This window comes from Drosophila obscura, unplaced genomic scaffold, assembly GCF_018151105.1.
Source record: "Drosophila obscura isolate BZ-5 IFL unplaced genomic scaffold, ASM1815110v1 contig_4, whole genome shotgun sequence".
NCBI lineage: Eukaryota > Metazoa > Arthropoda > Insecta > Diptera > Drosophilidae > Drosophila > Drosophila obscura.
The window spans coordinates 1,585,986-1,613,788 of record NW_024542828.1 but is presented as its reverse complement, the minus strand read 5'-3'; the positions used below and the strand labels follow the sequence as shown (position 1 = coordinate 1,613,788).

Sequence of the window (27,803 nt, the reverse complement as noted above, 5' to 3'; positions counted from 1 at the left end):
CAGGCTCCTGTATGTTGATTTTTAAATGCACCAGGAAACATCGGACCACATCCTATGTGAAGATACAAGAATATATAAATATTTCCGGAGAGCAAAAGGATTTGGGAAATAGGACCCACAAACGTCCCTAATTTCAAAAGATCAATATATGCACTCGAAGTGCACTCGTAATAAACTTATTTACTTTTCTAGAGAGCAAAATGATGATAATATGATATAGTACAGTGGTCGGCACGCACACACTCACATGTTTTGCAGTGCGTTTGTGTGCGTAGACAGCAGGCAAAAAACGGAACATTGTGTTGGTGCCAACCAGTGCACAGTAGCAGAGTCTTTTCATATCCACAATAGATAGGGCCGTGCCGAGCCCTGATATACATAGTATAAAACAGAACCCAGGCTTTGCTATAAACCAGCTCCCAACTGCAACCACATGACGCGGTACATTGATGCTTGAGATGAGAGCAAAATAGTATAAAAGCGAGCGGCAATCAATAATATACACTTTATGGGTCGGAAACGCTTCCTTCTGGATGTTACACACTTCTATAGACCATATACCATATTAAAGACATTCCATAGCATACAATTTTTACTCCTCTGCTTAAAGACTATGAGACCTAGAAAATTCAGTAAAAATAAAGCACTACGGCGCTGATAATTTAATTTTTTTGTTTGTATTTTTATTTATTTTGCATCTTGGTTGTTTGATTTTTCTTGTTCTTCCTTGTTATTATTTATATAGCAATTGTTGTTGTATTTGTTGTTGTTGGTGTAACTACTACATAATTTAATATGTAATATTAATGTTATTTGATAATTTAATGCTAGCATTTTGTATGTTATATATGTAACTTGACCAGCATCCCAGGAGATGCCATTGATTTCATTTGTTAATAATAATTATATTATATTATATATTATCCATATATTATTTATATATTTGTATCGGGTTTCGTCGTGTCGTACCCTCCAAATCAGTATAATCAGTACTGCAAAAAGTTTTTATGTTTCTATATTGTAATGTAAGATCGGTTTCGCATTTGATAGTTTTTCTTTTTGTTTATTTAAATTAAACTGCATTATTTATTAGCTTTCCTGCTGATTCTTTTATTTCTGCTGTTTTTAGATCACACAAAATGTGCGCCTCTCTCTATGCTTGGGGTGCTGTTCATCCAGTACAATATTTATATGTAATGTTACAATTTACGATATAATATATTGATTTCTATATATATAATATTTGTAATTTATATGCATAGTTGATGTAAGAGGGATGGGGGATGTAGTTACTAAACTCTAAACTCCATTTAATGCGTTTTCTTTTCGCTTTCTCATTTTGCTTTTTATAGATTTATAGATTTTCGCAAGTGAAACAAACACTCTTTCACTCCTTCACACTGCCTATCCATTACTCCATTATCCATTCTCTGGCTGTTGCTTCACTTTCCTTTCCTTTTGTAACACAGAATTTTCTTTCAATCGATTAAAAGATATACTAGATTATTACATATGTATTCTTTAAGTATAACTTCTCAAGGGTGGATCTCGTTTTCCTCTAAATGTCTATGCCTTCTTCACTGAATCCTGAATCCTTAAACATCATTTTCCTTGGCGCTCGGAGATCTATCCAGTCAACCGCCAGCAGCCTGCTACTGCATCTACTTCCTTCTATTCCGTTTATCACCCTTCTTCTACGATCATTCGGTTCTAATAAGCGTTTATGCACATGGTAGGTATGCTTAGAAATTAATTAAACTCATATTTAAACGCCAGAGCACATTGTTTGACATAACAAATAAAAATAAACTTAATGAAATGATTACCATAAGCATAAAGAAAATCCCCAAAACAAATTCAACTACAACGCGAGCCTCACGCTCACATCACAAGAATAAATTGCTGGTCTGAATATTAATTGGGGCGGAAAAAAATAATATATCGGTTGCCGACAAACCGCTTTTCTTTAACTATTTAATTTATTTAAGAACATTTTCGTGTGATTTCGTATGTGTAACAGTGTCTCCATGTAATCCAATGGTCGCTTGGGAAGTCCCTCTGTCTCCAATTTCCTGTATTTTTGTGTGTGAGTGTGTTCTTTCGAAATGTTGAACTAACCAAAATATATTATTTCCATATATTAATATTGAAATTTAGCAAAAGTGCCGGAAGCTGGGCGTGTGTGTGTGTGTGTAAAGGGTTTCCAGAGATAGGGAAGGAAATGAAAAGAGTAGAGGGAGACGACGTTTGTTTGTGTGTGTGTGTGTGTGTGTGTTGCCACAGAATCAGAAATAAGATTTCAGAAACGGCAACGAAACGAATTAAAAAATTGTGCTGCCGTTGCTGCCCCCGTGGTGGACTTTGTATGGGCGGGGGGACGAATGCCGACTATCCTACTAAACGGCAATATGGTACTATATAGTATGCCATTATGCCTTGTTCCATGTTGTTTTTATGTGTTTCTTTTAGTTGTTGCTTCTTCTGATCTTGGGTGTCTTAGGTGGTAGTGTTGATGCCGCTCCTTGCGCTGTTTTGGGTTTGCTTAAGAGAGATGGAAGGACATGCTGCCCTCGTTGGCGGCCACTTTCAGTTTCTGCAGCATCACTTCACGGGTGGAGTAGTCGGGCAACTTCAGATAGTTGACACATGTCATCACAGATGGTAGATAATCATTGGGATTCTGATTGCCATCCAGGGTCTTGCGCACAATGGTCAGCGGCGGGGTGAGCGCCTTGAAGCCGCCGGTGGGCAGACGTGGCGATCCAGTCACGAACTGCAGGAAGGCGCGCTGCTCGTCGCGGTTGTACGAGGAGAGTATCTCGTACAGATGCTGTATGGCCTGAGATTCCTGGTGGAAGCCGTGATCAGTACGGCAGCTGTCCTGCAGCATTTTGGCATCCCAGCGCTGGTGCTGCTGCTCACTGGCCGATCCACAGAATACGCACTCCAGCTCCTCGGGATAGAACATGCGCAAACGTTGTATGGGAAAGACGGAATCGAAACCTATCGCAAACAAAAACGGAAATGGAATTAGAACTAGAACCAGAGTCAGGTGGAGCTGTTTCCTCAAGTCTTACCCTCACGCAGTGCCTCGAACTGCTTCTGTACGCCCTCGATGAGGAACCAGTAGGTGACCAGCGAGATATACTGCCGCAAATTGTGTACAGTCACGGGCGTGTCGCGTCCCCCGCGACACAGCTCAATGTTGGCATGACCAGGCAGGACAAAGTCCAGCCCCAAATCAGCTATGGGACAGCCATCGAGATCCAGTTGCTCAATCTACAAGTCAAAACATAATTAGAGCCATAACTTGCGGGGGTTCATTTTTCATCGCTTTTGCTTACCTTCTCTGTCTTCTCCATGGCATCCAGATTGGGATCGGCGAGGAGATATTCACGCTGACGCACCACATCCTGCAGACGCACCAATGTATTCTGCACCTCCGGTGCCACGCGCATCAGATCGGCCAGGCCAATCGAATGCTCTTCGCTGACCAGCCAGCGATAGAAGGGCAATGAGAATGGCAAATCCAGCTAAGGAGAACAAAATGAATTATTATTTGGCAATGGTTGGGGAAATGGTTAAGGTGGAATCCTTACCATGCGACTATCCATCACAGCCTTTGCCATGAACTTGCCCAAGAACTTAAACTTGGTCTTGGCTTTGGTCATTTGTGGCAGCTTCGAGGATTTGCCCAGCGGCAGCGGGAACAGGCCATGTACCGCATTCACATAGCTCATCGTTGTGGTGGTTGTGGTTGTCTGCATCTGTGCCTGCTCCACTGCTGCTGCAGCGGTGGTGCTGTTGGTGTTTGTTGTGCTGCCAGTCGTCGTCGTCGTGGCTGGATCATTCTGATTCTGAGCAGCCATATCACTTATTTGCTGTGCGATTATCATATTTAAAGCGTTCTCATTGGAGCCGGCACTGGAGGAGCTGTGCTCCGCCTGCTGCTGCAGCTGCTGTTGCTGTCCAGCTCCACTGCGCAGGGCATGCGAGCGGCTGCTGGAGCGGGTGGGATGTGGATGATGTGGAGGCTGTTGGGTTGTTGTTGTCGTCGTCGTGGTGGTGGTGGTGCTGCTGCTGACTAAAGTGGCAGCTGCTGGCGGTGACTGGTCCATGGTAGCCGCCTCGAGGGCATCCTCAATGTGAAGCACAGCACTGCTGGACTTGACCACATCCACAATGGTCACTGAATTCTGGCGATAGCTGTCGCTGCCGTTCCAGAGACCCAGATCCGTGCGCTGAAGCTCGGAGGAGACCAGAGCATAGAACTCCAGGGTCGGGCCGAGTCCAGTGCCCACCTCGTTCTCGTACTGGATCTCCAGCAGGGCCTTCGAATGGCCAAAGTCCTGGAGGATGTGCTCGGCCTGCTTGAGGATCTCGGCACGGGAAATGGCCCGCTTGCGGCGGTCGAGGCGCGGGGCCACACGCTCCGATGATTCGGCGGCATTCAGGTCTGGTGTGGTGTCCAGCAGGCGCTGGAGAGCACGATCCCGATCGAAGCTGGTGGCATAGAAGAGCAGATGGCGCGTCTCGAAGGGGAAGAGGAAGGGGCAGGCCATGCCTATCTGGGGCAGCCACTGGGGCAGATTGCCGGTCATGATCACGAGGGGATCCTGCAGCTGGCGATTGGCCTTGGCCGTGATCTTCGGGTGCACAAACTCCGCCTGGGGAATGATGTTCTGGCGCACCACACACCCATACAGGTGCTCCCAGTGGCGGTTAAGGGCGTGGATCACGCGCAACATGCACAGGGCGTCCAGGGAGGCGTCCTGCACCGTCACCACATCGGCGGGTAGCACGCTGTTGAGGAAGGGCTTCAGAGCCGACACCACACAGGGTGCGATGCCCTCGTGCCAGAGCTCAGTCTTCTTGCGCATGAACTTGCTGCTAGACTTGTGCGACTTCTTCGAGGAGGACCCGCTCGCCGCTCCCGACGAGGAGCACGACGACGAGGCATTGGCATAGCTCGGGGCAGAGGAGCTGGAGCTGGTCGCTTGCTGGTGCTTCTGGGCACTGCTGCTGCAGGAGCTGCTGCTCGAGGTGGCTGGGGCTGATGCTGCTGCGGCCGCCTCCTCCTCCACGGGACGATAGTAGATGGTGTGCTGCTGCACCCAGATGCTCGCGTTGCCCAGCAGCGTCTCCGACTCGTTGTCGGTCTCCGGCTGTTCGTTGACCAGCGGCGAGAACTGCTTCACGGCCTGGTACACGGTCATGTTGTAGGGCAGCACGTGCTCCCCGATCATAAACTGCAGCTTGTGCTTGAAGCCTGCCTGAGTCATCACCACAGCGGCCACATTATCATCCATATCCTCCTCGCTGTCGTCGTCCGAGTCGGCACGGATGCCTCCATACCCACGGACCACCAGATAGCGTTCGATAGCCTGGACCATGGCCAGGGGATCGATCTTGACGGTGCCTCCCTTCCATTGCCGGAGATTGCTGCACTGTGGATGGCGCTGCAAGTTACACTATGGAGAGAGTAAAAGGACGATTAAAGGGGGATCTACTACGAGCATAAAGGACTCTCTGGACTCTCACCTTCAACTGATGCGTGTTGAAGAAACGCAACGCGCTCTGATTGGATCTGCCGCCTGGACCCGCTGGGAAGTCGTGCACCTTGACGGGAAACTGTTCCAGCTGGGTGACGCAGCCATTTAGCTTGGCCACAAACGCCCCAAAGGCCACGGGCTCAATCGTGGGCAACTGTCCCACATTCTGGGTCAAGGGCTCCAGGGGCAGGCCGGCAAAAACGTGCATGAAGCTGCGCAGACGCGCATCGCGCTCCACCAGACCCGACTCGCTGGTCATGTAGTTGAGCATGGCCTTGATCAGGCCCGAGTGGTTCACCTCGAAGGGCGAGATGTCGCTCTCCAGCAGGATTGTCTTCAGCTCGAGCAGGGCGTCGAGGCAGTCGTGGTAGCTGCCGTTCAACTTCAGCAGGATGCTCGACAGACGATCCAGGACATTGGTGCTGCCCGCCGTCGAAAGCTGCGTGTTTGAGGCTGTCGCAGAGCTGCTCTCCGAGCCGCCTCCTCCGCTCGATGCCTTGCTGCGACGCGCCTCCTGCTCCGTGTAACGCTTGACAAAGTCAATGGCCTGCTCGCGGACCCATTGACGGGCCCGCTCGCGATTGGCCGCCGCCAGGAGATTGGCATGGGAGATGCTCTTGCTTATGCTGGCCGCCACAGCGGCGGCATTCAGTCCGCCAGCGGCTCCGCCGCCATGCTGGCTCACCGAGTAGGCCAGGGCCGAGGCCGAGGAGGATCCTCCGCTAGCGTTGGCATTTCCGGAATCTTTGGTCAGTCCATGGTGCTGCAGAGCCGCCTGCTGCTGCTGGTGATGGTGGTGATGATGGGCCGTTTGGCGGCCCCATCGAGCCGGATTGAGCGAGGCCAGGAACGAGGATTTCGTTGAACCGGCGCTGGTGGTGTTCCCAGCATTGAAGCGACTCTTAGAGCTGCCCGAACCGCTGCCCGAGCTGCCCGTACCGCGTCCCCCCGAGCTGCTGCCAAGACCTAATCAGAAAGAAGAATCATTTAGAATCTGAAGGGAGGGAGGATATGATGCTCGAGACTTACTTGTGGCCCGACTGAGCAGATCGTGCATGGCCGAACTGGTGGGTGGTCCTCCTCCTGTTCCCGATGATGCGGCTGCTGCTGCAGCGGCGGCCGCAGCTGCAGCCACAACGGCATCCTCCTGCCGGGACTTGGCGCGTCCGCTGCTCTGCGACTTGCGCTTGGGCGGTGCCTTGCGCTTCAGCATGTCCGTCATCTTGTGCTGCAGTGCCGTGGCCGATGACGACGAGGACGATGTTGACGAATTGTTGCCAGCTGCTGCAGTGGAAGCGGAGGCAGCGGCACTGCTGGTGGAGGCCACAACCATTTGATTGGGTGCGTAATGCGTGTTCTGTGTTCCCAATGCGGCAGCGGCTGCTGCTGCCGGGGTGTACAGCACCTGGGACATCTGCTGGATGCCACTGGGCACCAGTTCCAGCTGTGTCGGCGGTGGGCCTGGGGCTGCAGGCTGCTGAAAGTGTACATATTGTCGTGGATCTCCCTGCGGCGCGGACACAAAGTACGCCGCCTGCGGCCCAGCGACAGTCGAAGTGGACGAGGATGGCGCCGAGCTGCTGTAGTTGTATCCAGACGTAGAAGAAGCGGCTGTGCCATCGAGAGATCCTGTGGGCACGGGAACGGGTGCCGGTGCGGACTTGGCACTGGCCGTCAGCGCGTTCATGGCATGCGAGAAGCTCTTCACGCTGTACGACTGATGCTTGCTGCTGCTCGGCGTGCCCGAGGCACTCGACGAGCCAGGGGCGCCACTGTCCATGAAGAAGGGATTCACCTGCAGGCTGTTGGCCGAGGCGGGGGCCGATTGCGAGCCTCCCGCACTGGCATTGGCGGTGGGCGTAGCCGTGGCACTCAGTGGCTTGGGCGATGGATTGGAGCAGATCGGGTTGTTGGGGTCCGTGAGCTGGCTGAACTGATAGATGACGCCCTCGCGTCGGAAGTGGGTGCCAAAGACATCGGGCAGCTGGCGCATCAGTATCTCGGCCATCTGCAGAGCTCCCACCACGATGCGCAGGTCGTTGCTGCCCAGCATTCCGGCAATGTGGCTCGACACCAGCTGGTACTTGAGCACCTGACGCAGCAGCTCCGGTGTGGCATAGTATACCATGCGGAGCAGTGCCCGCAGGCACTTGTAGCGCACATTGGGGCCTGCGGAGGAGCTGTATACCTCGTACAGGACATTGAATATGTGCTTGATGAATTCGGCGGCCAGGCCGCGCTCCTCCTTCAGACAGGCAATCCTGGCGTCCAGCGAGGGGCGACGCTTTGATTGGCTTCGTGTTGGATTGTTATTGTTGTTGTTATTATTGTTATTGTTGTTTGCATTGCTCGTGGATGTGGCGGCAGCTGTAGCTGTCGCTGTCACTGTGGAAGTGGATGCAGAAGCTGCTGCAGCCGCTGCTTGGGCCGATGTCGAGGCTCCATTTGCAGCAGCTGGTCCTGCGGCTGTGGCTGCAGTCGCTGATGAAGAGTTTGTAGTCAGATCCTGTCCGGCGGTCATGGGTGCCACATAGTTGTGGTTCATGCGACGCTGCACGGGACGTGTGGTGCCTGTATCCTCGTTTATCTGCTGCATGGCATGAAAGTCGACGGTGTAGGTGCGTCCCAGCGTGCTGAGGCTGATCTCATCCTCGCTGCTCTGGTTGGCGGCCTCGATGAGACGCGAATCGATCGTCGAGTAGTTGTGCCAGGCGCCGCGATCGTCGCGCCACTGCCAGTGCACCTGGTCCTGGGTGTTCAGCGTGGGTCTGTCCAGCAGGGCGTCCACCGAGAAGATACCGTCCAGGGGCAGACGCGGCATCAGCTCACCAATGAGACACGTCAGCTCGTACAGCTCTGAGGGAGAGCGGGCGATGAGCTCCACGTGGGTGGCACTGGCCGCAGCCGGCTCCGCGTTGCCCGTGAGCAGGTAGAGCAGGGTGGCGGCAATGTCGTTGCGCAGCAGAGAGATGGCCAGGTCGGGGCAGCTGCCGCACATGAGGCTCAGCATTCGGACGACGGCGGTGAAGGTGCCCGTGTTGAGGATGGCCGGGGTGACCAGCAGCAGCTGCTGGCAGTTCTTGAGCAGATCCGCGCTGGCGATCTGCTGCAGTCGCTTGCTGTCGTGCTGGAAGCTCTCCACCAGGCGGCAGAAGGCCGAGCAGACGCTCTCCACGCACTTTTTGTCCTGCTGTGAGAGCAGGCGCGCCAGATTGGGCAGGCTCTCGGACACAAAGTGGAACTCCTCCGAGTGCATGTTCAGGCAGCAGTTGGCGGTGATGGACAGGGCCGCGCGCTGGGCCACGATCGAGAAGAAGTCCAGATAGGTGAGGCAGGCCGATATGCCGTTCGCCTGTAGGATGGCCTTGTTGTGGCGACGCGAGAGTATCTCGAGGGCCGTGAGACTCTGCTCGGCTACGTCCATGCACTGGATGACCTGCAGCTTCTCCAGGAACACGGGCACAGCCTCCACGACCGTCCCCGAGGAGCGAGGCAGGGCCTCGAGCATGTAGGCCAGGGCCCGACAGGCATTGTTCATGATATCAAAGTTATGCTCCATGCGCAGCAGATTGATGAGGGCCGGCACCACCTGCTTGATGGGGAATCCGGCCAGGGTGTCCTCGTTGCCCATCACCAGCATCTGGCACATCTCGATGGCGGCCTGCAACTGCTGGGACTCGTCGTGCGACTGCAGTCCCTGGAGCAGCTGGTTGGCCTTGGAGCTGCTGCTGTTTCCGATCGTGCGATGGAGGATGTGCGTCATGCGGGGCCCGAGGGCCCCGAACAGATGTGGCGGCAGGCCGCGGGCCTCGAGCAAGGCTTGCAGACGACCCACCTCGCTGTCATCGCTCTCCGAGTCGGCGGCTCCATGTTGGGTGTTGGTGGTGGTGCTGCTGTTCGTGGTCGAGGTGGTTGCTGAGGCAGAGCCGCCACCACCTGCCACTGATCCGCCGCCAGATGTTACATTGTTGCTTTGGCTGGCTGAGCCGGCACCGCCGCTACCGCTGCTGCTGCTGGTGGCGCCCACCGCGCTGGTTCCACCTGCTGACGATCCACTTCCTGCAGCAGACCCTGCTGCTGTCGCACCACCACCGCTGCTTCCTCCTCCGCCGGCAATGGATTCACGAACGTCGCGAGCGGCACTCAGGGCGGCCGCAACAATGCTGAGGTTGGTCGAGTTGGAACCTACGATAGCATTGAATAACAAAGAAAACTCGTCGTCAGCATAGTCCGGCATAGTCAAAATTCTATCTCAATGATTATTAATATATGTAGCGTAGTACGTGACGTGTGAGTGTTTCGAGTTTTGAGATTAGAAAAACATTAAACAAAAATTTCGAGTGTGAAGGAAAGGGAACAGGGGGATTAGACAGTAATGTTTTCTCTCCTCTTTTCTTTCGTTTGTAATTTCAATTTTGTTTTAATCTTGACAGTGTTGGAGAGCGTGGCGAACTAAGAGATGTAAAGATTTCGATCGGCAAGGCAAATCGATGCACTGTTAATCGATTAGAGGACAGGATACATAAAGGAAAAAGCAAACAAAAATTCTTAAAACTAAATAAACAAAAATAACTAAATAAAATGATAAGAAATAAGGAAAATTAAGCATAGCATTTTGTTGTTTTAGTAGTTTTTGTTCAAAATTTGATAATAATTAATTTAGTTTGTGCTGCCACGATCTTTGGCCGGGGGGGAAGTGTCACCCTGTAAATGCATTCTGTGTGTGTGTGTGTGAACAAATCAAAATCAAAGCAAAATTTGTCTGTAGGTGTGTGTGTTTGTAGGATGAAAAAATCAAAATCAAAATCAAAGCAAAATGTGTAATGTGTGTAGTGGTGGTGGTGGTGTTGTGGTGGTGGTGTTGTGTGTGTGTGTGTGTGTGTGCAATAACTGTTCGGATAAATGGTGGTTTACCTGTCGTTACTTGCTGTCCACCTGCATGCGGCGGTCCACTTGGCGGTTGTTGTGCCATCAAACTATAGGTTAAAGCATCCGAAGCTGCTAGTTGTTGTTTAAGAATGTTTGTTAATGCCACACACGACACGACACAGGTGGAGGCGAAGGTGGTTGGTGGTGGTGGAGGAGGAGTCGCGACAACCACAGATAGAGCAAAAACATTGGGGGAGAGAGAGAGATAAATGCAAAACGGTATTTAGTTTTTCTTCTTATTTAACGGGAGATTTGGGGTTTGGAGTTGGAGGAGTCGCAGGGCGAACACCGCGAGCAAAGCAACGCAGGAATGAGGGAGGGAGAGAGAGAGAGAGAGCCATCCATCGAGCGACAGTGAAAGAGTAGGACAAAGGATTGGGAGTGCATTTTGGGACGGGGTGGATGGGGGGGAAATTGGGCTTTTGTTCCTAGACCAGACCATAACCAGCACCACAAATAGGAGACGACAGACCCTATACACCTACAATTTGTACATATGTATATATTTACAGCGGACCACGACGACTGTATTCAGGAATCATAATATCCTAGGGCAGAATACATGTGTGTTTGTGTGTGAGTGCGTATGTGTTTGTGAGTAAGTGGGGGCATGGAGGAAGAGGGAGAGAGAGAGAGAGTACAGAGTGCGTGCATGAGTGTGTCTGTTTAGCTTATTCTTTCTCCTCACAAATGGAAATTCCCCCACTCCCCGAAATAGTCCTAATCCCAATCCTAAACAATGATTTTGGGGCGGTGTTTCCCTGCTTTCATTTGCTTGCGGTTTCTCATCCTTTCATCCTTTCTTCTCCTTCTTCGTTATCATCATCTTCTTACCACTGCTATGCGTCGCTTTGGGCCCCTGATGGATCTGTTGTTGAGTTGTCTGCGTCTGTTGTTGAGTTGTTTGCGTCTGTTGCTGCTGTGCAGGATGCGGCGGATGTTGTTGGGGATGATTACTCCGATAGCTGAAGAGGAATCCCGGTTGCACGATTGTGGCACGCTGCTGCTGCTGTTGTTGTTGTTGGAGAGCCAGATGCTGCTGCTGTTGTTGTTGCAGCTGTTGCTGATGTCGCACGGCCACAACAACGGTGTTGCCACCTACTTGCTGGTACTGATAGGTGCCCGGTGGTGGCAGCAACTGCGGCTGTTGGTGTGCCTGTTGCTGTTGTTGTTGTTGAACAGAAGCAGCAGCAGCGTTGCCGTGTGATTGATGGTGTTGCTGCTGCTGTGCCGCTGCCGCCGAACTCACACAGGAACCCGTCTTGCCACGTGAACTGCGTCGCAGGGACGAGTGCTGCTGCTGCTGTTGTTGCTGCTGATTGTAGCTCTGTTGCTGTGGCGGTGGTACAAAAGTGGCTGCTGTCGCTGTAGCTGTGGCGCCTCCACCTGTGTACCGCGTCAGCTGTGGCGGCTGCTGCTGCTGCTGATACAGTGCCGGCGGTGGTCCTGCCCCTGTGGAGGTATAATGATGTGGTGGCGGTTGGTGTAATACTGCCACAGAACTATGGTAGTAGTGTGGTTGTTGTTGTTGCTGGTGCTGGTGCTGTTGGGGATGATGATGATGATGTTGTTGCTGCTGGGGCGGCGGCGGAGGTGGCGGTTGCTGCGCAAAGTAGGGAGGATAATGCCCTGCCGCCGTGGGTGTCACAAAGGAAGATAAATGTGCAAACTGATGTGTGGGCAACAATTGTGGCGGTGGTTGGGAGGGTGCTCCAGGTGCCCCAGGTGGCTGTTGTTGCACTGTCAAGGCATATGGCGTAGCTGTCATGTGTGGCAATATTGTTGGGGGCGTGCCCATAATACTATAATCAACAATTGCATTGTTTATGTTGCTATGGCTGTTGTGGCTGTTATGGCTGTTATGGCTGCTGTTACTGCGTGTTGCACGTGGTAGCATTCCACCACCAGCTGATGTAGCACCTGGAGCTGGCCCCGCCCCCTGTCCATGGGGGGCGGAACGTTGGTGATAGCCTGACGACGTTGTTGCTGTTGCTATTGACTTTGTTGTAGTGTTTGTTGTTGTTGAATGCTTGATTGCAGTTGCAGTTGTTGTCGAAAGCTTTGCTGCAGTTGTTTTTGTTGAAGTTATTGTAAACTTTGCCGCTGCTGTTGTTGAATTTGTTGTTAGCTTTATGGCTGAACTTGTTGCTGAAGAAATCTTTCCTACTGTTGTTGAGAACTTTGTTGCAGCTGTTGGTGCAACCTTTGTTGCTGTTGTTGAAAGCTTTTCTGCACCTATCGTTAAATGGTGCTTTGCTGTAGTCGTTGTTGTTGGTGTAAGCTTTGTTTTTGTTGCTGTTGTTGCTGCTGTTGTCGTCGTATTCTTGTCTTGAGGTTTATTGTTGTTGTTGTTAGATCCTTTTATACGATTCACGTTCAGACAGAGAGAGATTAAGATTGAGAGAGTGGGCAGAGGGAGTAGAGAGAGAGAGAGAGAAGAGAGAGTAGTGGGAGACAACAGTTAAACAGCTTTATTCATTCATGTTTGTCATTCTATTTGGATGTTTTTTTGTTTTGTATTGTATTTGTTTTATTTTGTTATTTCTTGCATCTACACTACTGGAGTTAGTTTTTATTCTTTTGGTTTTTGTTTGTTTTTTTTTTTTGTAATGTAATGCAAAAAAAGAAAGATTTTTTATTTTTTAGCGCAGTGTGTGGATAGTAGTAGAGTAAGAGGCAAGGGGTAGAAGAGACAAGGGTAGAACGGGGACGGGGACACTGAGCACGACTTTCTGTCGCTGACAATGATGATGTTGCTGCTGCTGTCGCCTTCTCTAGCTACAGCCTGTAGCTATATTATATAGTTATATCTATAGCTGTTTTGTCACTCTCTCACACACTAATCTAACCACCCACGCACACACACACACAAGCACAAGCTTGATCTTCCATTCCATTCGTTCCTTTCCTTCATTTAATAGTGCTGCAAGACACCTTTGCTTTATCGCTGCTGTTGTTGTTGTTACAATGTTGTTGTTCTATTTGCTTCTCTCTCTCTCTGTCTTTTCGTCTCCGTTTATCACTTTCTTTCGCCCAGTTCCTGCTGTGCCACACAGTTGCCATCATCCATCTCCTTCCTTTGTAGACACTGAGTTTTGTAGTATTATATTGTTTCTTTTTTTCTGTTTTGGTTTGTATTGTTTCTCGCACAAAAACAACAACATCATCATCATCATCATCATCAACAACACAAGAGAAGCATCAGCATTAAATATTTAAATTACGACTCAAATCATGTTAGAAGAATTGCCTTTTTTTTTGTTGTTAAAAACCATATGACACTTTCTTTTTAACAATAAGTAATTATTTTAAATGTAAAGTTCAATTTTTAAATTTGATTTAGAAAATAAAACAACTACATTTGCAACAACAACGACAACGAACGTGCAAAATGAAACAATTTTTTGTTTGTTTGCCAGGGTAAAGGGGGGGGTGCTGGGTTTCGAGGGTTTGATTTAAAAACAAAATGTATTCTAAATGCATAAATTTTCGTTGTTGCACATGTTTTCGTTTTACAGCACTGTCCCCACTGCACAGTACAGGTACAGTGTGACCAACAATAGAAAAAAAGAAAAAAACATCCTATGGTATGGTTTCGTATGAGGGGGGAGGGGGCGACACACTGGCACGTACTACGCAGAACACGGATTTGATCGAGCTGGTATCAAGTGCATAGCATAATTAAAAATAATCAACAAATGATATATCATGGTACAAATAAGATGTGTTGTGCGGGTGTTACAAATGTGGGGGGTTACGTAAAAACAATGTGGGGCGTATAATTGCAGCAGTTCGATGAATAAGCGTAAAGTAAATAGTGTATAAATGGAAAGCGTGTGGAGGGGCGTGTGTGGTTGTGGTGGTGAGGGGTCCCAGTCCCAGAGGTGGTGGCAGCACAGCCCAAAGTTTAGGAAAGGTTCCCTAAGTTATTTATTTCGCGCAACACAAAACTAGGAGGAGGACATCATTTAATATAAGTTACATACATGCAATATTCGTTTGGAAACGAATTTCGATTATTTTCACCGCGATTGGATTAGACTTTAAACACACGAATTTTCATTAGTACGGAGTAGCCGTATTTAATCAGCGGAATATATATATATATATTATTGTATTATTGTTCTAGACAGCGCAATGTACGATTCAAGACTGAGGGTCCAATTGTTTGTCGCTGCTGGCATTTGGAGTGCGTTGGCATTGTGAAAAAAAAAAACAATTCGTTGGTTGCCTTTTTTGTTTTATCAAAATTACAAAAACAATTAATATACTAGACATTGGGGAATAGCGCGACAAGACGAGGCGACGGACCTGAATTCGTTACTCGTAGAAGTGTTTCTTTTTTGTTTTTTCGTTACTGATAAGAAATGCGCCAACTGATACACAATAAAAAAAATGAGAGGAAAAAATAAAAACAAAAAAACACTACGAGAAAGTGCAATTAATTTTGCCTTTCGAAAGCAGTGTGGCAACACTGAAACACGATACGTTAGAATTTCAAAGGAAAGTGTTGGAAAATGTCAGAAACCAATAGGAAATATGTGCAACATGCAGGAAAAGAACACAGGATAGGGCAGAACGAACACATATACAATAGAAAACAGAAAGGATCACTTCCTTCTATAAATAAAGAAAAATAATTGGAAAATTTTCTATAGCTACAACAGAAGATACATATGTACATACATATAAACAACAGAAATATAACAATTATATACGTCGGGAAAGTGGTAGTCTTAGTCTGAGGCTTATAACTAAGGCAGATGGATGCAGGATGCTGTGTATGTGCAGTCTTTAAAATGTAGTCAAGGGGAGGGACTCACCACCAAGTTCCCCGATTAGTTGCTGGGCAAATTCACTCTCAGAGATGTCTTCCTCCTCGAGATCCTCGTCCTCTTCAATATCGTCGTCCTCCTCGTCGTCGTCGACGTCCTCGTCCTCGGTGATCTCGTCCTCCTCGGCAACGATCTGGGCGTCCTCCTCGTACGAAGAATCGGCAGAGTTTACAATCTCGTAGAAGCCCACCTCCTCCTCCTCCTCCTCTTCTTCGTCCTCCTCCTCCTCGTCGTCCTGATCCTCCGAAGTGTCCTCCGAATTGGATGCCTCAAAGCTGTTTACTCCCTCGGCGCCAGTCGTTGACGACGTTGGCTTGACCTCGGCGCTGTCCGCCGCGGACGTGCTCGGGAGCGGCAGGCTATCAACGTCCAGATTTCCGTCCTTGTTATCCACCCCCTGATCAATTCCCCCGGCCTCCACCAGGTTCTGCTGCTGCGAGTGGCGCAAGCTCTTGCGATTCTTCCCGTGCTTGATAATGGTGTACGCCGCAGATGACGATGACAATTTCTTCGACGATTCGATGCTGCTCGACGTGGCTTCAATGGCCGCTGCTGCGGCAATCACCGCTGCTGCTGCTGCTGATGCAATCCCTACTGAATCGCTTAGCTGCAGACAATTCTCGCTGCTGCTGGCTCGCTGCTGGTCCTCCTGCTGCTGCTTGGAGCGGCTGTGACTGACCTTGCGCGTCTTGCGGTAGTAGTTGAGCAGATTCCCGGTGCGTCCGGTTCGTGTGGCTGCTGCTCCTGTTGTATGTGCCCCGCGCAATGGAGTAGTGGTGTTATCCAATGGTCCGCTGGACTTGCGCTTGATGGGTACGGGCAAAGAAGTGCTGCTGCTGCTGGGGCTACCCCTGAGTTGTCGCTGGCGTGCTGCGGCTGCTGCGCTGCTGGTGCTTGGTCGCTCCTCCGGTGAGACGGTCTTGGAGCGAGTGCGTTGGGCCACACAATCGCCGCCGGAAGTCTGGCGTGTTGTTTGCTCACCTTCTCCTACGGCTGCGGTTGCGGTTACGACAGCTGCTGCTGCTGCTGCTGCTCCTCCTCCTCCACCACCTCCCTCAAATACGGGCTCGTTGTTATTGTTGTTGGGCGTTGTCGGGTGCAGGCGTCGCTTCTTGGGCGGCGTTGTATTCTCCAACAGCTGATCACCACCGGGTGCCGCTGAAAAAGGCATTGGGGCGACAAGCCCGAAATGGGATTAATAATTGCTCAAAGAAGATGCAACTGCAACTACAGTAAGTGTTGTTGTGGGTGGGGGTGGCGGATGCCGGTTGTTTTAAATTTAGAAAAACTATTTTATAATTGTAACTTCGAAAAAAATGCTCAGCTATTGTTATATATATTTTAGTCGGTTGGCTATACTGTCGTCAGTGTTTGGATATTTGTGGATGAATGATTGAAATGATTGAAAAGTCATATGCCACCTCCTAATAGTAGGATGACAAGCTCAGTTGAATCGGACTCCATTTTATCAGACAGACAGACGGACATACACATTTTTTAGGGATTATTCTCTGTTCTCTTTATGGTTACTGCAAGGGGGCAAGTGAGAGCAAGTGAGAGAGACCGTTTACAGTTATATAAAACCCAATTAGTGATGGGCTACTTACATTGATGGCTGCTGCGATTGTTTTTATCCTTCTTGTTATTGCTGCTGCTGCTTTTCTGCTGCTGCTGCTGCTGCTGATGCTGCTGGTGATGGTGATGCTGACGCTTGCGATTTCCAGGCGATATCGATTGATCGCTGTTGGCGTTCGCTGGCGATGAGGGCGAACGCGAGCTGGTCACTCGAAATGCGGACGAACGTTTGGCGAGCTGAGTCGTCTCCTGAGGCTGCTTGCTGCTGCTGCTGCTGACGCGACCTTGACTGCGCGAACGGCGTGAGGTGATAGTATTAGAGACGGCTTCAAAGACTGCGACTGCGGCGACTCCGACTGCGACGGAGGAGTTGACAGCACTGGTACTATTGTTATTATTATTTGTAGCTGTTGTTGTTACGGCGGCGGAGCTCTTTTTGTTGCGATTATGGCTTCTATTGTTGTTGTTGCGGCGCTGTTTATGCGATCCGTGGTTTGAATTGGTATTGACTGTGGCAGAAGCACTGCTATTGGCTGATGTTGCTGTTGCTTTTGTCGCTGCTGTTGTGCTACCGTCGTGCTGCCCCTCCGTCAATGCAGAGAGCGATTGACTTTTAACGGATTCGGCCATAGACGACACTTAACCGCACCGGCATCGAACACACTGAACATGCCAACACACAACCAATGGGTATATTGATTTCAAAATTGTTTCACTTACAAAATTGTTTGTCTAATGTTTAATTTTCAGTGTTTATTTTTTTGTTTACTTGTGTATTGTTATTGCTGGATCTTTCACTTCACTTTTACAGTTGGGTTTCATCCGCTATTACTTTTGCGTGCGTTCTGTGCGTGTGCTCGAAAGGAAGAGAGAGTCTTGTGCTGCAATGAAACAAAGGGAGGGACAAAGAAGGTTAGAAAGAATAAAGTCACGTTGCACGGAGAGTGCCAGAGAGAGTGCAAGAGAGACAGAGAGGAGGTGGAGCAAGCTTTTCGAACGTATCAAAAGTTTCTCTCTGTGCTCCCTCCTCTTTGGCTCACCCTGGTAAAAATAGACACAAAGTTGACAGGGGGTGAAGGGGCGAGTCGAGTCGCATTCGAGGAATACAAATGGAGACACGGCTAGACATCAGCAGATAGCAGCAGCAGGCAGCGAAGCGCGATCAGCGGGCAGCGACAGGAAATACATACTGACATGGGAGCGCGATGTATGTAGGTAAGAGAGGGAGAAAGAGAGAGAGAGAGAGAGATAAGAGTGGCAACACTCACAGTTCAATGAATTTAAAGAAAACCGGCTCAGCACAAATCAAGGGTGTACACGACACGGACGGACATGGGATACAATGAAAAAGGAACTTGGCGAAAAGAAGGAAACGAACAAAAAGGCAGATTACAGATTTACAGGTACCAAGCGCACCCAGCGCTAAGGAAAATGAAAACTGTCCAAGCACAATGGAAAACACCACCAAGCAGGGAAATACACACGACGCACCACCACACTCAAAGAATCACCACGGACTGGGAGAGGGGTGGAGAACATATGAAAACTGTAAATAAGTTAACAGCTGTTCGCCAGCAGCCAACGACACGTGCAGAGCGAGAGAGAGTGCGCGAGCGAGTGAGTGAGTGAGAGAAGCGTGAGTGAGCAACGTGAGAGTGTCACGTTGAGTGAAACATTTCAGACACACTCACTCGCTCACAGCTGAGCCAAGTCAGCTGTTTTCCACCGTTTTGTTTATATTTTGCTTTTCGTAATCCTACGCTGCGCTGCTGCTGCTGTTCCCCCCTTCTTCCTATTTATGTGCGAGCGAGAAACAAGTTTTGACTGCCACTGTATGCGCGTTTGTGTGAGTTGCCATGCTTGTTTCGCTGCCAGAATAGAAGATGAAATGAAAAGGCACCAAAGCAAAAGTGTGTGTTCGTCTGTGTGTGTAGGCTGGAGAAGCAGCGAATAAGACCTGAACGTGTGCTGCGGCTGCTGTGTATGCCCTTTGGGACGTCGACGTCAGCGCAGAGAAGCGTTACATTATGTATAGGAGGGAAAAAACGTTACATATACCAATATGAGTCAGGCACACCACATACCCAAAAACCAAAAAAAATGCGTAGTTTCAACTTGTCTGCCCTTTTACGATTCGTTCTCACTATTTCTTTTTGTGGTTACACACTGACAGACGACAATCGCTCAAATTTGACATAAAATAAAAACCAACAACAAAATCTTAAAAAAACGTCAAACATTTGCCAAAGCTGACATGACAAACTTGCAAAAATAAAAAAATCGAGTTCAAGGCCATCAAAATGGGACCAGCAAACCCCAAACCAGCAAACGACGACGTCAGCTTTTGAGGAAAATTAGTTGTATTTGGTTTTTCAATTGTATGTCGACATTATTCGTGTTTTTATCAAGCGAGAGGTGGAAGCGTGACACGAACTAGACTGCAAAGAGAGCTACAAATTAAAACTAAGCTGAAACAAGAGTTAAGCGAGAGGGTTAAATTAAAGACTATAAAGAAAACAGAGTTGAGTTTCCACGCCTTTTGAGGGTTATCTGTACATTAGTTCATTCATTTTTAGGATTAAGTTCTCTTGTTCGATTTTGGAGTACTAACTATGCATGCATATATGAATATCGAACAATTCAGATCGTGACCCACCACTAATCTCTGCTATAGTCTATAATGCCACAAGTTTTTCACACCAAAAAGCACAGACGAAACGAACAAAAAATTACTGTGGTATATGCGAGGCCACAAATATGGCAGCGCCTTTATTTTTTTGTATTTGTATTTGTATTCGTGTCTTTGAGTACGGGTGTGTGAGACATTTCTGCTTTGCGTGTGGCAACTCCAACATATGGCGGGCGGCGGGTTCAATTGTTGTTGCTGCTTTTTATCAACAATTGGAAATGGGGGAAAGTAAAGGGCCTCAAAGGAAAAACTAAATAAATGAGAAACGCGTATACATTGTATGCAATTACCTCTAGTATGGGGGTTAGACTAGACAACCCTCATGGAGAATGATGACAACCCTAAAGAGCATAATTGATAACATTTTGAGAGAGTGTGTGTGTGTGTGTGTGCCTATGCTCTCCCTCCTCTCGTTCGTCGTTATGCCTTGTGCGTGTTGTTGGCTTTGTTTGTAACTTATTTGAATATCGTTGTTGTAAAAACTCAGCCGAGCATATTGGATAGTGTTCCCCTGTCCAGTTTTCTTTTTTTCCTCTCCATCCTCTTCCTGTTTTCCATTGTTACGAAACCTGCCTACGCACAGCTGAGCGTGCGAACGGGATGCCAAGCACTCACTCTTCAACTAACTGTAAATGGGGACAGTTCTGCTTTCCTCTTGTCTGCCACCCTACTGAAACATTCCCTCCCCCAAAAAAGGAATTACATAGGAAGAGAAAGCCTCAAGAAAGAACGCAATAGAAATGGTTGACTTGGCAACCCTACTACGGGCTTGCGGGGAGCGGCGGTGGCTCGTGGCCAGGCAGGCGGCAACATGCAACAATTAAAGCGAAAACCCTGTCTATTGTTGTAGTTTCTAACTCTTGAAGGTTGGGAAATATATTTCATACAAGGTCAATTCTTGAGAGGGGCAAATAGGGAGAGAACAAACGGTAAAAGCTCCCTAAAAAACTTGTTGCAAAGAGAAATATAAGAAAGAGTAGTAGAAAAGAGACGGACTACGGCCTTTTACACAACACAACTCGTTATGTACACACACACACACACCAGCCACACGTGCAGGCAGCGGCACTGCTTATATACAGTTATACACACACGAAGATGGTTTCGAAATTTACTTTAGCTGTGCTGCATTTTCCAGGGAACTTTTTATTTAGTTTCAATACTTTACATACATATCTACATATGTACATGAATGTACATACAACAAATTAAAAATATTGAAGAAAAGACTGCTATGTGGGCTGCTAGCCTTCCTACGGAATTGAACGCAGAAAAAGTCAGCCCCGCAACAGCGACAGAGCGCTGGCAGAGCTGCATGTTCGAACATGTGCATGAAAGAGAACGCACGAGGGCAAGCGCATGACGACGTTACACACCAACACTCTCGAACACACACACAAACAAACACAGACAAAGACTCGATTATAAAAGCGTAGAGAAGGAAAAAATACACAACGAAATCAAAGTGAGGAGGAAAAAAACGTAATGCATACACAATTTTAACAATTTGCATGCTATCGCAGCGTAATAATTTAATAATAATTATATAAACACCAGCAGCACCTTTTTTCAGTATAAACTCAAGTATATAGAGAAAAAATTGACAATCGTCTGCATTTAATTTCGTCCATATCTCTGCTTTTTCTTCCTTTTTTTAGACAAGACACAATTTCAAGGCGAGAGGCGAAAAGGAAGATGATTTAAGAATAACCTGGATTCTTACGAAGTAGGGATCCAAGGAAAAACATACGTTTGAAGTTATTTATTACTTTTGGTTCAGTACCTCAAATATTTTTCAATTTGTTTGCTTAAATGTTTAAAACGTTTTTTAAAGCGCAACGCGACGAACCGAACGCGTACGAAGAAATTTTTCGAGTGGAAAAAAACGAGGAAACTTGAGTGTTATTTGGATGTTTTGAGGTTCAAAAGGGGAACAGCGAGAGATATAGAGAGAGAGAGTGCTCATTTCTGCGTTCGAGAGAGGAGCCTGATAAAAAATAAAAGATTTAGGAGAGGAAGCCGAGTGAAATATTCACATTAGAGACCCAAAAACATTGATATATTGAAGAAACTGATTGAAACATTAAAGAAACTCTCTGGGCTCTCACAATTGAGTTATGTTAAGATCTATTCAGGTAAATGTTTCCCTAAAAATATCGTTAAGTTTAATTGAGTTTCATTTTAAAACGAAGTTCCAAAGAAAATAATATATATATTGATGATATGTGGTTAGATTGCAAAGCAGAATATCTAGCACAACAGATTTTTATATTTCGCTTGCCCTAAAATTCTAACAAAAAACACACTCCGGTTAAGCGGCAGAGCGCCGTCACTGCGCTGCGACTGAGAGAGAGCATTGAGCGTTAAATGAGAGTTGTTCTGAGTGTGATTGATCATTTATCAATTTCGAAATAAAATATAAATAAAACTTTTTGTATTAGATTAATGGATATATCACCCAATACATTCCTGTTGAGTGAGTGTTACTTGGTGTGGCTGTGAAAACAGGTCACTCAACCCCTGGAAATGAGGTCAACCAACTCTCATCCACTGAACTGGTCTCAATACACACGCTAGTCAAAGGTTCTTTAGCGTCACTTGTGTCATTGTGTTAAGCTAATTAATTTCAAACATAATATATGGAATGTACAAAAATATGCTGAAATTCCTGATCTGATTCATTTCCACTCAAAATGGCTGTGCGGCCAGAAGAGATTGACAATGGATGAGATAAATAGAGAGACAGGGAGAGAGTGGCGTGGCTCTCAGCAATATAATTGGGGGTTGGTTTGGCTCTTTCACTCTTGCTGGTTTCTTTGGTTCTCGCTTCTGTTCCCTTATTACCTGTGGGTACCCTGCCCCCCGTCCATTTCGATCAGCTGATCGAGCGTGAGGGAGAAAGAGTCTGTCGTCTCAGCAATTTACGACAAATCTAATAGGGTCGTAGCACCATATGTACTCAGCTGACCTCTCTCCTCTCCAGTCATTTGGAGCATGTGTGTGCTTGTATATAAGGGAAATAGAAGCCACGTATCCACCACACCACGACGATGCATACAAACCGAACCGAACGAACCACCACACTATCAAGGGCTGCCATTTGGCTGATAAAAATGGTCGGCCATTTGTTTAGTCAACGATAACACTGTCCAACAAAGCAGGGGGCAGAAACCAACTTTTGACCGCAATCATGAATGCGATGGAAATACACACACAGATAGGAAAACATCTGATTATAAACATTCTAAGTTAAATGTGCATTATGCTGGCCTGAAAAACCCAAACAGCTGTTGGCCTGTGTACATTTTCAATCATGCTGCGATAGAGGATGGGGAGAGAATTTGAGCGGCCCACGCAGAGAGCTGCTCAACAACGTTGACGTCGCTGTCGCTGCTGACGTCTCAGCTGGCCTAGTTGACACAAGGCAGCGCTCGCTCACCTGCGCTGGCACTGGCGTCGACGTCGACGTCGTCTTCCCAGAAGCAGCAGCAACAACAAAGTCAATTGCAAGTGTGAGCAAGAGCAAACATGTGCACGATGTTTCGAAAAAATCAACAACAAAAACCAGTAACAACAATGCCAAATAATGAATATGCATACTACATGTATCACTCACTCAGACTCACACACACTCAAATGCGTCTGCATACACGCGCATGCAAGTGCACTGGAAATGCAGCACTGGAAATGAGAGAGAGAGAGGAGCAGTAAATGGGGCCACGGCTGCTGGCAAATTTGGGGCGAGAAGACGAGTGCTAGAGAAGAGACTTTCGCTTATCGATAACACATAGCATATTTATTCGGCGACTATCGACTAACTAAACTAGAAACAGCAACAAAACTGCCAATTAGGGGGTTCTTAGTTCTATAAACAGCTTGCTGGCTCGTTAGCAATGCAATTCTAGGCACAAACAGCTGGCAGTATGGAGTGCAGCACCACATCCTTACGCACATCGATCTGCAGGTGGATCGAGTGCTCCCGATCGATGCCGATGGTCAGCTCCTCGTTGGCCAACTGCAGCGCTCCAAAGAAGGCCGACGCCTTGCGCGAATCCACCGAGCAGGATGCCTCCTGCTCCTTATCCGCTGACAGGTAGCGTGGTAGGAGGCGCTTGAAGCGACTGGTGACCGTTGACATCTCGGAAGTGGCCACCACATTCAGCTCCCCGTCATAGCTGACCTGGAACTCTAGGCTGGGCGACACATTCTTTAGCTTGTCGATCAGGGTCCGCAGCAGGCGGAGTGAGGGCAGGCCCAGGGCCAGCTGGGAGGCTGGCACCCGGGGCACCACATAGGTGGGCCAGTCGCTGGCAGGGATTATGGTGACGGGCACGTCGTGGATCACTTCGCGCGCCTCTGTCGAGGAGGAGGACAGCGTGGCAATCACCGATACGCAGGGAAACTGAATCCTCTGCAGCTTCAGCTTGCAGCTGTTGACGCCTCCGCTACGAAGGACGAACATAGCCCGGCCCAGATTCGCCGACGACATGGCCAGCACAATATAATCCTGATCCGGGCGGGCGGCCTCCATCATGTACTCGGGAAAGTAGTCCCTGGCCGCAATGCTCACCCACACTAGCGGTGACGACGTGGAGCTCTGGTCCTCGTTCACAATGAAGTGCATCTGCTGTGCTCCCAAGATCATGATGCAGTCCTTGGCCAATTTTGCCAGGGTCGCGACTATATTCTCGAATTCTCGTATGTACAGCGGATCCTGCATCAGGGCGCGGAACTTCATCTGCACAGCGGGAAGCGGGTTATCGGTATCAGGAGCAGGAGCAGGAGGCAACACAAAGAAAACGGAAAAGGAAAAAGAGAACAAAACAAAAAAAAAGGAGTCAAACACGGCTCTGCCAACAACGCAACTGCAGCTACGCTCTCTATCCACCGATCTCTTTTCCACTCGTTTCCTTTGCACAAAACGAGACAAGAAGGAAGCTCGAGAGCGGGTTTTGCATACTCTACTGTGCATATTCAATGTTAGATGTATTTTAAGAGTGATATGGACATGTACTCTTTGAAAAGACAACTTGGGTCATCTCACCCCTGTGGACCGCTCTCAGACAAGAGCCCCATCTTCACAAAGAACTGCTCCAAGAGAATAGAGGGAGTAGATAAACTGTTATACCCGAAACAAAGTTAGAGCATTGCCAACAAAATCAAGACCCTTTGATGAGTGAGTGAGATGAGAGAAGGGCAGTGAGTGGAGTGGAGGCAGCAGCAGCTCCGTCGACGGCTCAAAATTCATGGAGTTCAATGTACACACACACACACTAACATGCATCACTCAAAGAGAGTCAAGTCAACCAGTCGATGGGGGCAAACAAAGCGCAGAGCAAGTTCCGACTTGTGTTTTGGCTTTTTGTTGTTTCTGTTCTGTTCTTTTCTTCTTCTTCTTCTTTTTTTTTTTTTTTGATGGGGCAGCAGGCAAAGCGGTGTGGTGCAAAGAGCCAACGAAACGCAACTCGAACGAAATAAAACTCACATACACATACACATACAGATGCAAAGTTCCAGGTTCTCTCCTCCTTGCATACAAAGTCATCATCCATAGCGGCAGGCAGCAGGCAGGGCAGACAGACACAACAGGATTTTTTTATTCGCCGCACTAACTGGCAAATTAAAGGAGAGGGGGAGAGAGGGAGGACGGCTGGCAGAGGAATTGTGTGGTTTAAGGAATGGGGCTGGCTGCGGCGAGACAGGCGGCAGGGCAGGCAGGCCTCCAGGCACAACTCTCTCCCTCACTCACACAATGCTAGAGCGGGATGGCAAGGCAAATCAAATTATGTGGCTCGGCCGTAGGCGTCGAGTCATGCATAGGGAGGGGGAAAGAGCAGAGAGAGAGAGAGAGGAGAGGCTCTACTCCGGCTTGGGGGTCAAAATATTTTCCTTTCCGCAGTTCAATCAACTTTCAAGGTTGCCTTTGGTCTTTGAGACGTTATCAGGCGGCCATTGGCAATTGATAATTCTCGGTATATACATATATGTAGATGCGCACAGGCATGATGAGAAGTAGTAATTATTTTGGAAGATGTTAGGTAGAATTTTCTAAATCCAATGACCTCACACGGACCTTTCTAGAAAAAATGAGTGTAACAAGGGGGATTCTACATGCGCAAACCGCTACATACATACATAGTACTTGAAGAGGGGTAACACTTATTCTACAGACAGTTCTGTCCACTCGGAACAGCTGTTATACACAGCCATGACGTCACACTGTCCATAGCTTATTTCATCAAGGCACGCAACAAAAGCATACACATTCCTAGAAATGCTCATTGGGCGAGAGATGTTCTACTCACTTCCTTTTGTTGCTGCATTACTTGCAAAAAACTGTGCCCGAGCACGAGGCGCGGCGCTGCCAATTGAGAAAAAAAAGAAGCAAAACCTTCGCCAGGCCCCAAAAACGAAACGCAATGCAATTTCGAATATATTAAATAGCCAAAAGAAAGAGAAGAGAACAATGCCAAAATGCTGACAAGAGGCCAAAGAATTAAATAAATGCTGTGCTTGGAAGAACTATCTCTCACACATACACACACTTGACAGTACACTCTTTCTCTCTGCCCCGCGGCTCTGATGAAGTTTGCAGCATAAATAAAAGAGAAAGTAAAAATTTAACAAGATGCGTATAGGCCGTCCCTCCCGCACCGCAACCTCCGCCCCACAACAAGAGGAAATATCAATTCGAAATAGAACACAAAAAAAAAACGAGCACATACATGCCTGGATACCCTACACACTGCTGCTGCTGCTGAAGTGTTGCCAGGCAGGATTGGAAAGATATCGTAGTGACCATGTGACGACGCGTCAACACATTATTCCAGACGAAATATTTTTTACCCGATGCATAATGTACACAATGACCAATAGGTTTTCCTTGGGTCATTTCCACAGGGGACTGTCCGAAGAGGCAGCCATTGTAAAAATCAATATCAAAATATTACCCACACTGAAATCGCACTTCATCAGTTCAGACTTCACCAAAGTCCGGAAGATATATTAGGGAGTTCTTGGGCCAGGCTTTTAGCAACAACAAATGCCCACGAATTGTTTAAAGATTGGTTGGAAAAAGTAATACAAGAAAAATGCAAATGGTCGACATTTTGTTTTCTGTCTCGCTGCTGCTGCTTATTTGACGAAATATGTATGCCCGTATGTGAATGTATGTGTATCTCGTTTCCTGAGCCTCTGCCCCAGCGGAGCCCCCACAATCAGATCAGCAGCAGCACCCATACAATATCTGATTATGCTACAATTTACATAACACATTCGGTTTATTCACGTATCCCTGACATTCGACTTACCTTTGAGCTAATTTTTAATTATTATTTTATTTGCACAATTTTCACAGATTTTTTATCCCCCACCGACCACCAGTGTGACCGCGGATTTATCGTCAATATGAACCGTCTGACCCTCAAATATATACCCAATATAGCATTTCTTTTTCATAATATACCGTAAATATACTGACGGACAAGAATATTCCTCGATTTTGATGTTCGGTTTAATATTACCAGCTAGTTAGCCCTCTCAGCCCTAAACAAATAATATTATCCAATGCATCAATAAATTTTGTAAACACAGCAATTTGTACAAGATTGGCTAGTTTTCAGAACTCCTTTTTATTGGATTTTTAACATAACAAGGTTCAAACATAAACGGCCAAAGCACTTTGTTTCCATTTTGTTTTGGTTTTGTTGGTCTTAATTGAGATAAATTTACCAACTCTTGAGTTTGAGGAATTTACTATCTCAAATTTCGGTATTTTTTTTGCGCCAAATGGAGTTTGGCGGTCATTTTGAAAAGTACTTTTTATCGATAAAATATACACTCAGAAATATACCGAAATACCCCTGTTTCAAAATATTTCATAAATATACCGAGAGAAAAACCCAGTTAACCCAGCTCTAACTAAACAGCGTTAAACAACGTTAAAGCGCAGAAAATAATAATGTTTTTGAATGCTCCTTGTTGAGGGATTATTTCCTCTTTAGTTACAAAAAATATTAATATCTTTCACCTGACATACCAACTGGTCGTCTATGATCGAAAATCCTATTCCCGGATTTTGTTATTCCTTCTGATATTACCAGCTGGTCAGGACTCTCAGCCCTGAAAATATAATTTTATTCGATAGATCAATAAATTTTCTACAGGACAAGCTAATTTAAAAGACTCCCTCTGATTGGTTTTTCTCAGAAAATAGGGTTAAAG

At 47.6% G+C, this 27,803-nt stretch overlaps 2 protein-coding genes across 7 annotated transcripts; both read right to left on the bottom strand.

Annotated features, from left to right (window-relative positions):
* Positions 1 to 999: 999 nt before the first annotated feature.
* On the bottom strand, positions 1,000 to 26,956 carry LOC111068284 (E3 ubiquitin-protein ligase TRIP12). Of its 6 annotated transcripts, none has more exons than XM_022357661.2 (11): positions 26,891 to 26,956; positions 16,924 to 17,772; positions 15,305 to 16,474; positions 11,316 to 11,933; positions 10,467 to 10,553; positions 6,582 to 9,737; positions 5,542 to 6,518; positions 3,600 to 5,471; positions 3,345 to 3,533; positions 3,078 to 3,279; positions 1,000 to 3,003 (listed from the first exon to the last, which is right to left on the bottom strand). In XM_022357661.2, the coding sequence occupies exons 2-11, from the start codon at positions 17,519 to 17,521 to the stop codon at positions 2,543 to 2,545; spliced, it is 9,330 nt and encodes a 3,109-aa protein (XP_022213353.2). In that variant the 5' UTR covers positions 17,522 to 17,772; positions 26,891 to 26,956; the 3' UTR covers positions 1,000 to 2,542. The 6 variants fall into 6 exon arrangements, with proteins under 6 accessions (XP_022213353.2, XP_022213356.2, XP_022213355.2 ...); XM_022357664.2 differs by having other exon boundaries at positions 10,467 to 10,550; XM_022357663.2 differs by lacking the exon at positions 26,891 to 26,956 and adding an exon at positions 21,364 to 21,424.
* On the bottom strand, positions 23,340 to 26,951 carry LOC111068289 (checkpoint protein HUS1). Its single transcript, XM_022357671.2, has 2 exons — positions 26,891 to 26,951; positions 23,340 to 24,318 (listed from the first exon to the last, which is right to left on the bottom strand). The coding sequence occupies exon 2, from the start codon at positions 24,316 to 24,318 to the stop codon at positions 23,482 to 23,484; it is 837 nt and encodes a 278-aa protein (XP_022213363.1). The 5' UTR covers positions 26,891 to 26,951; the 3' UTR covers positions 23,340 to 23,481.
* Positions 26,957 to 27,803: the final 847 nt, after the last annotated feature.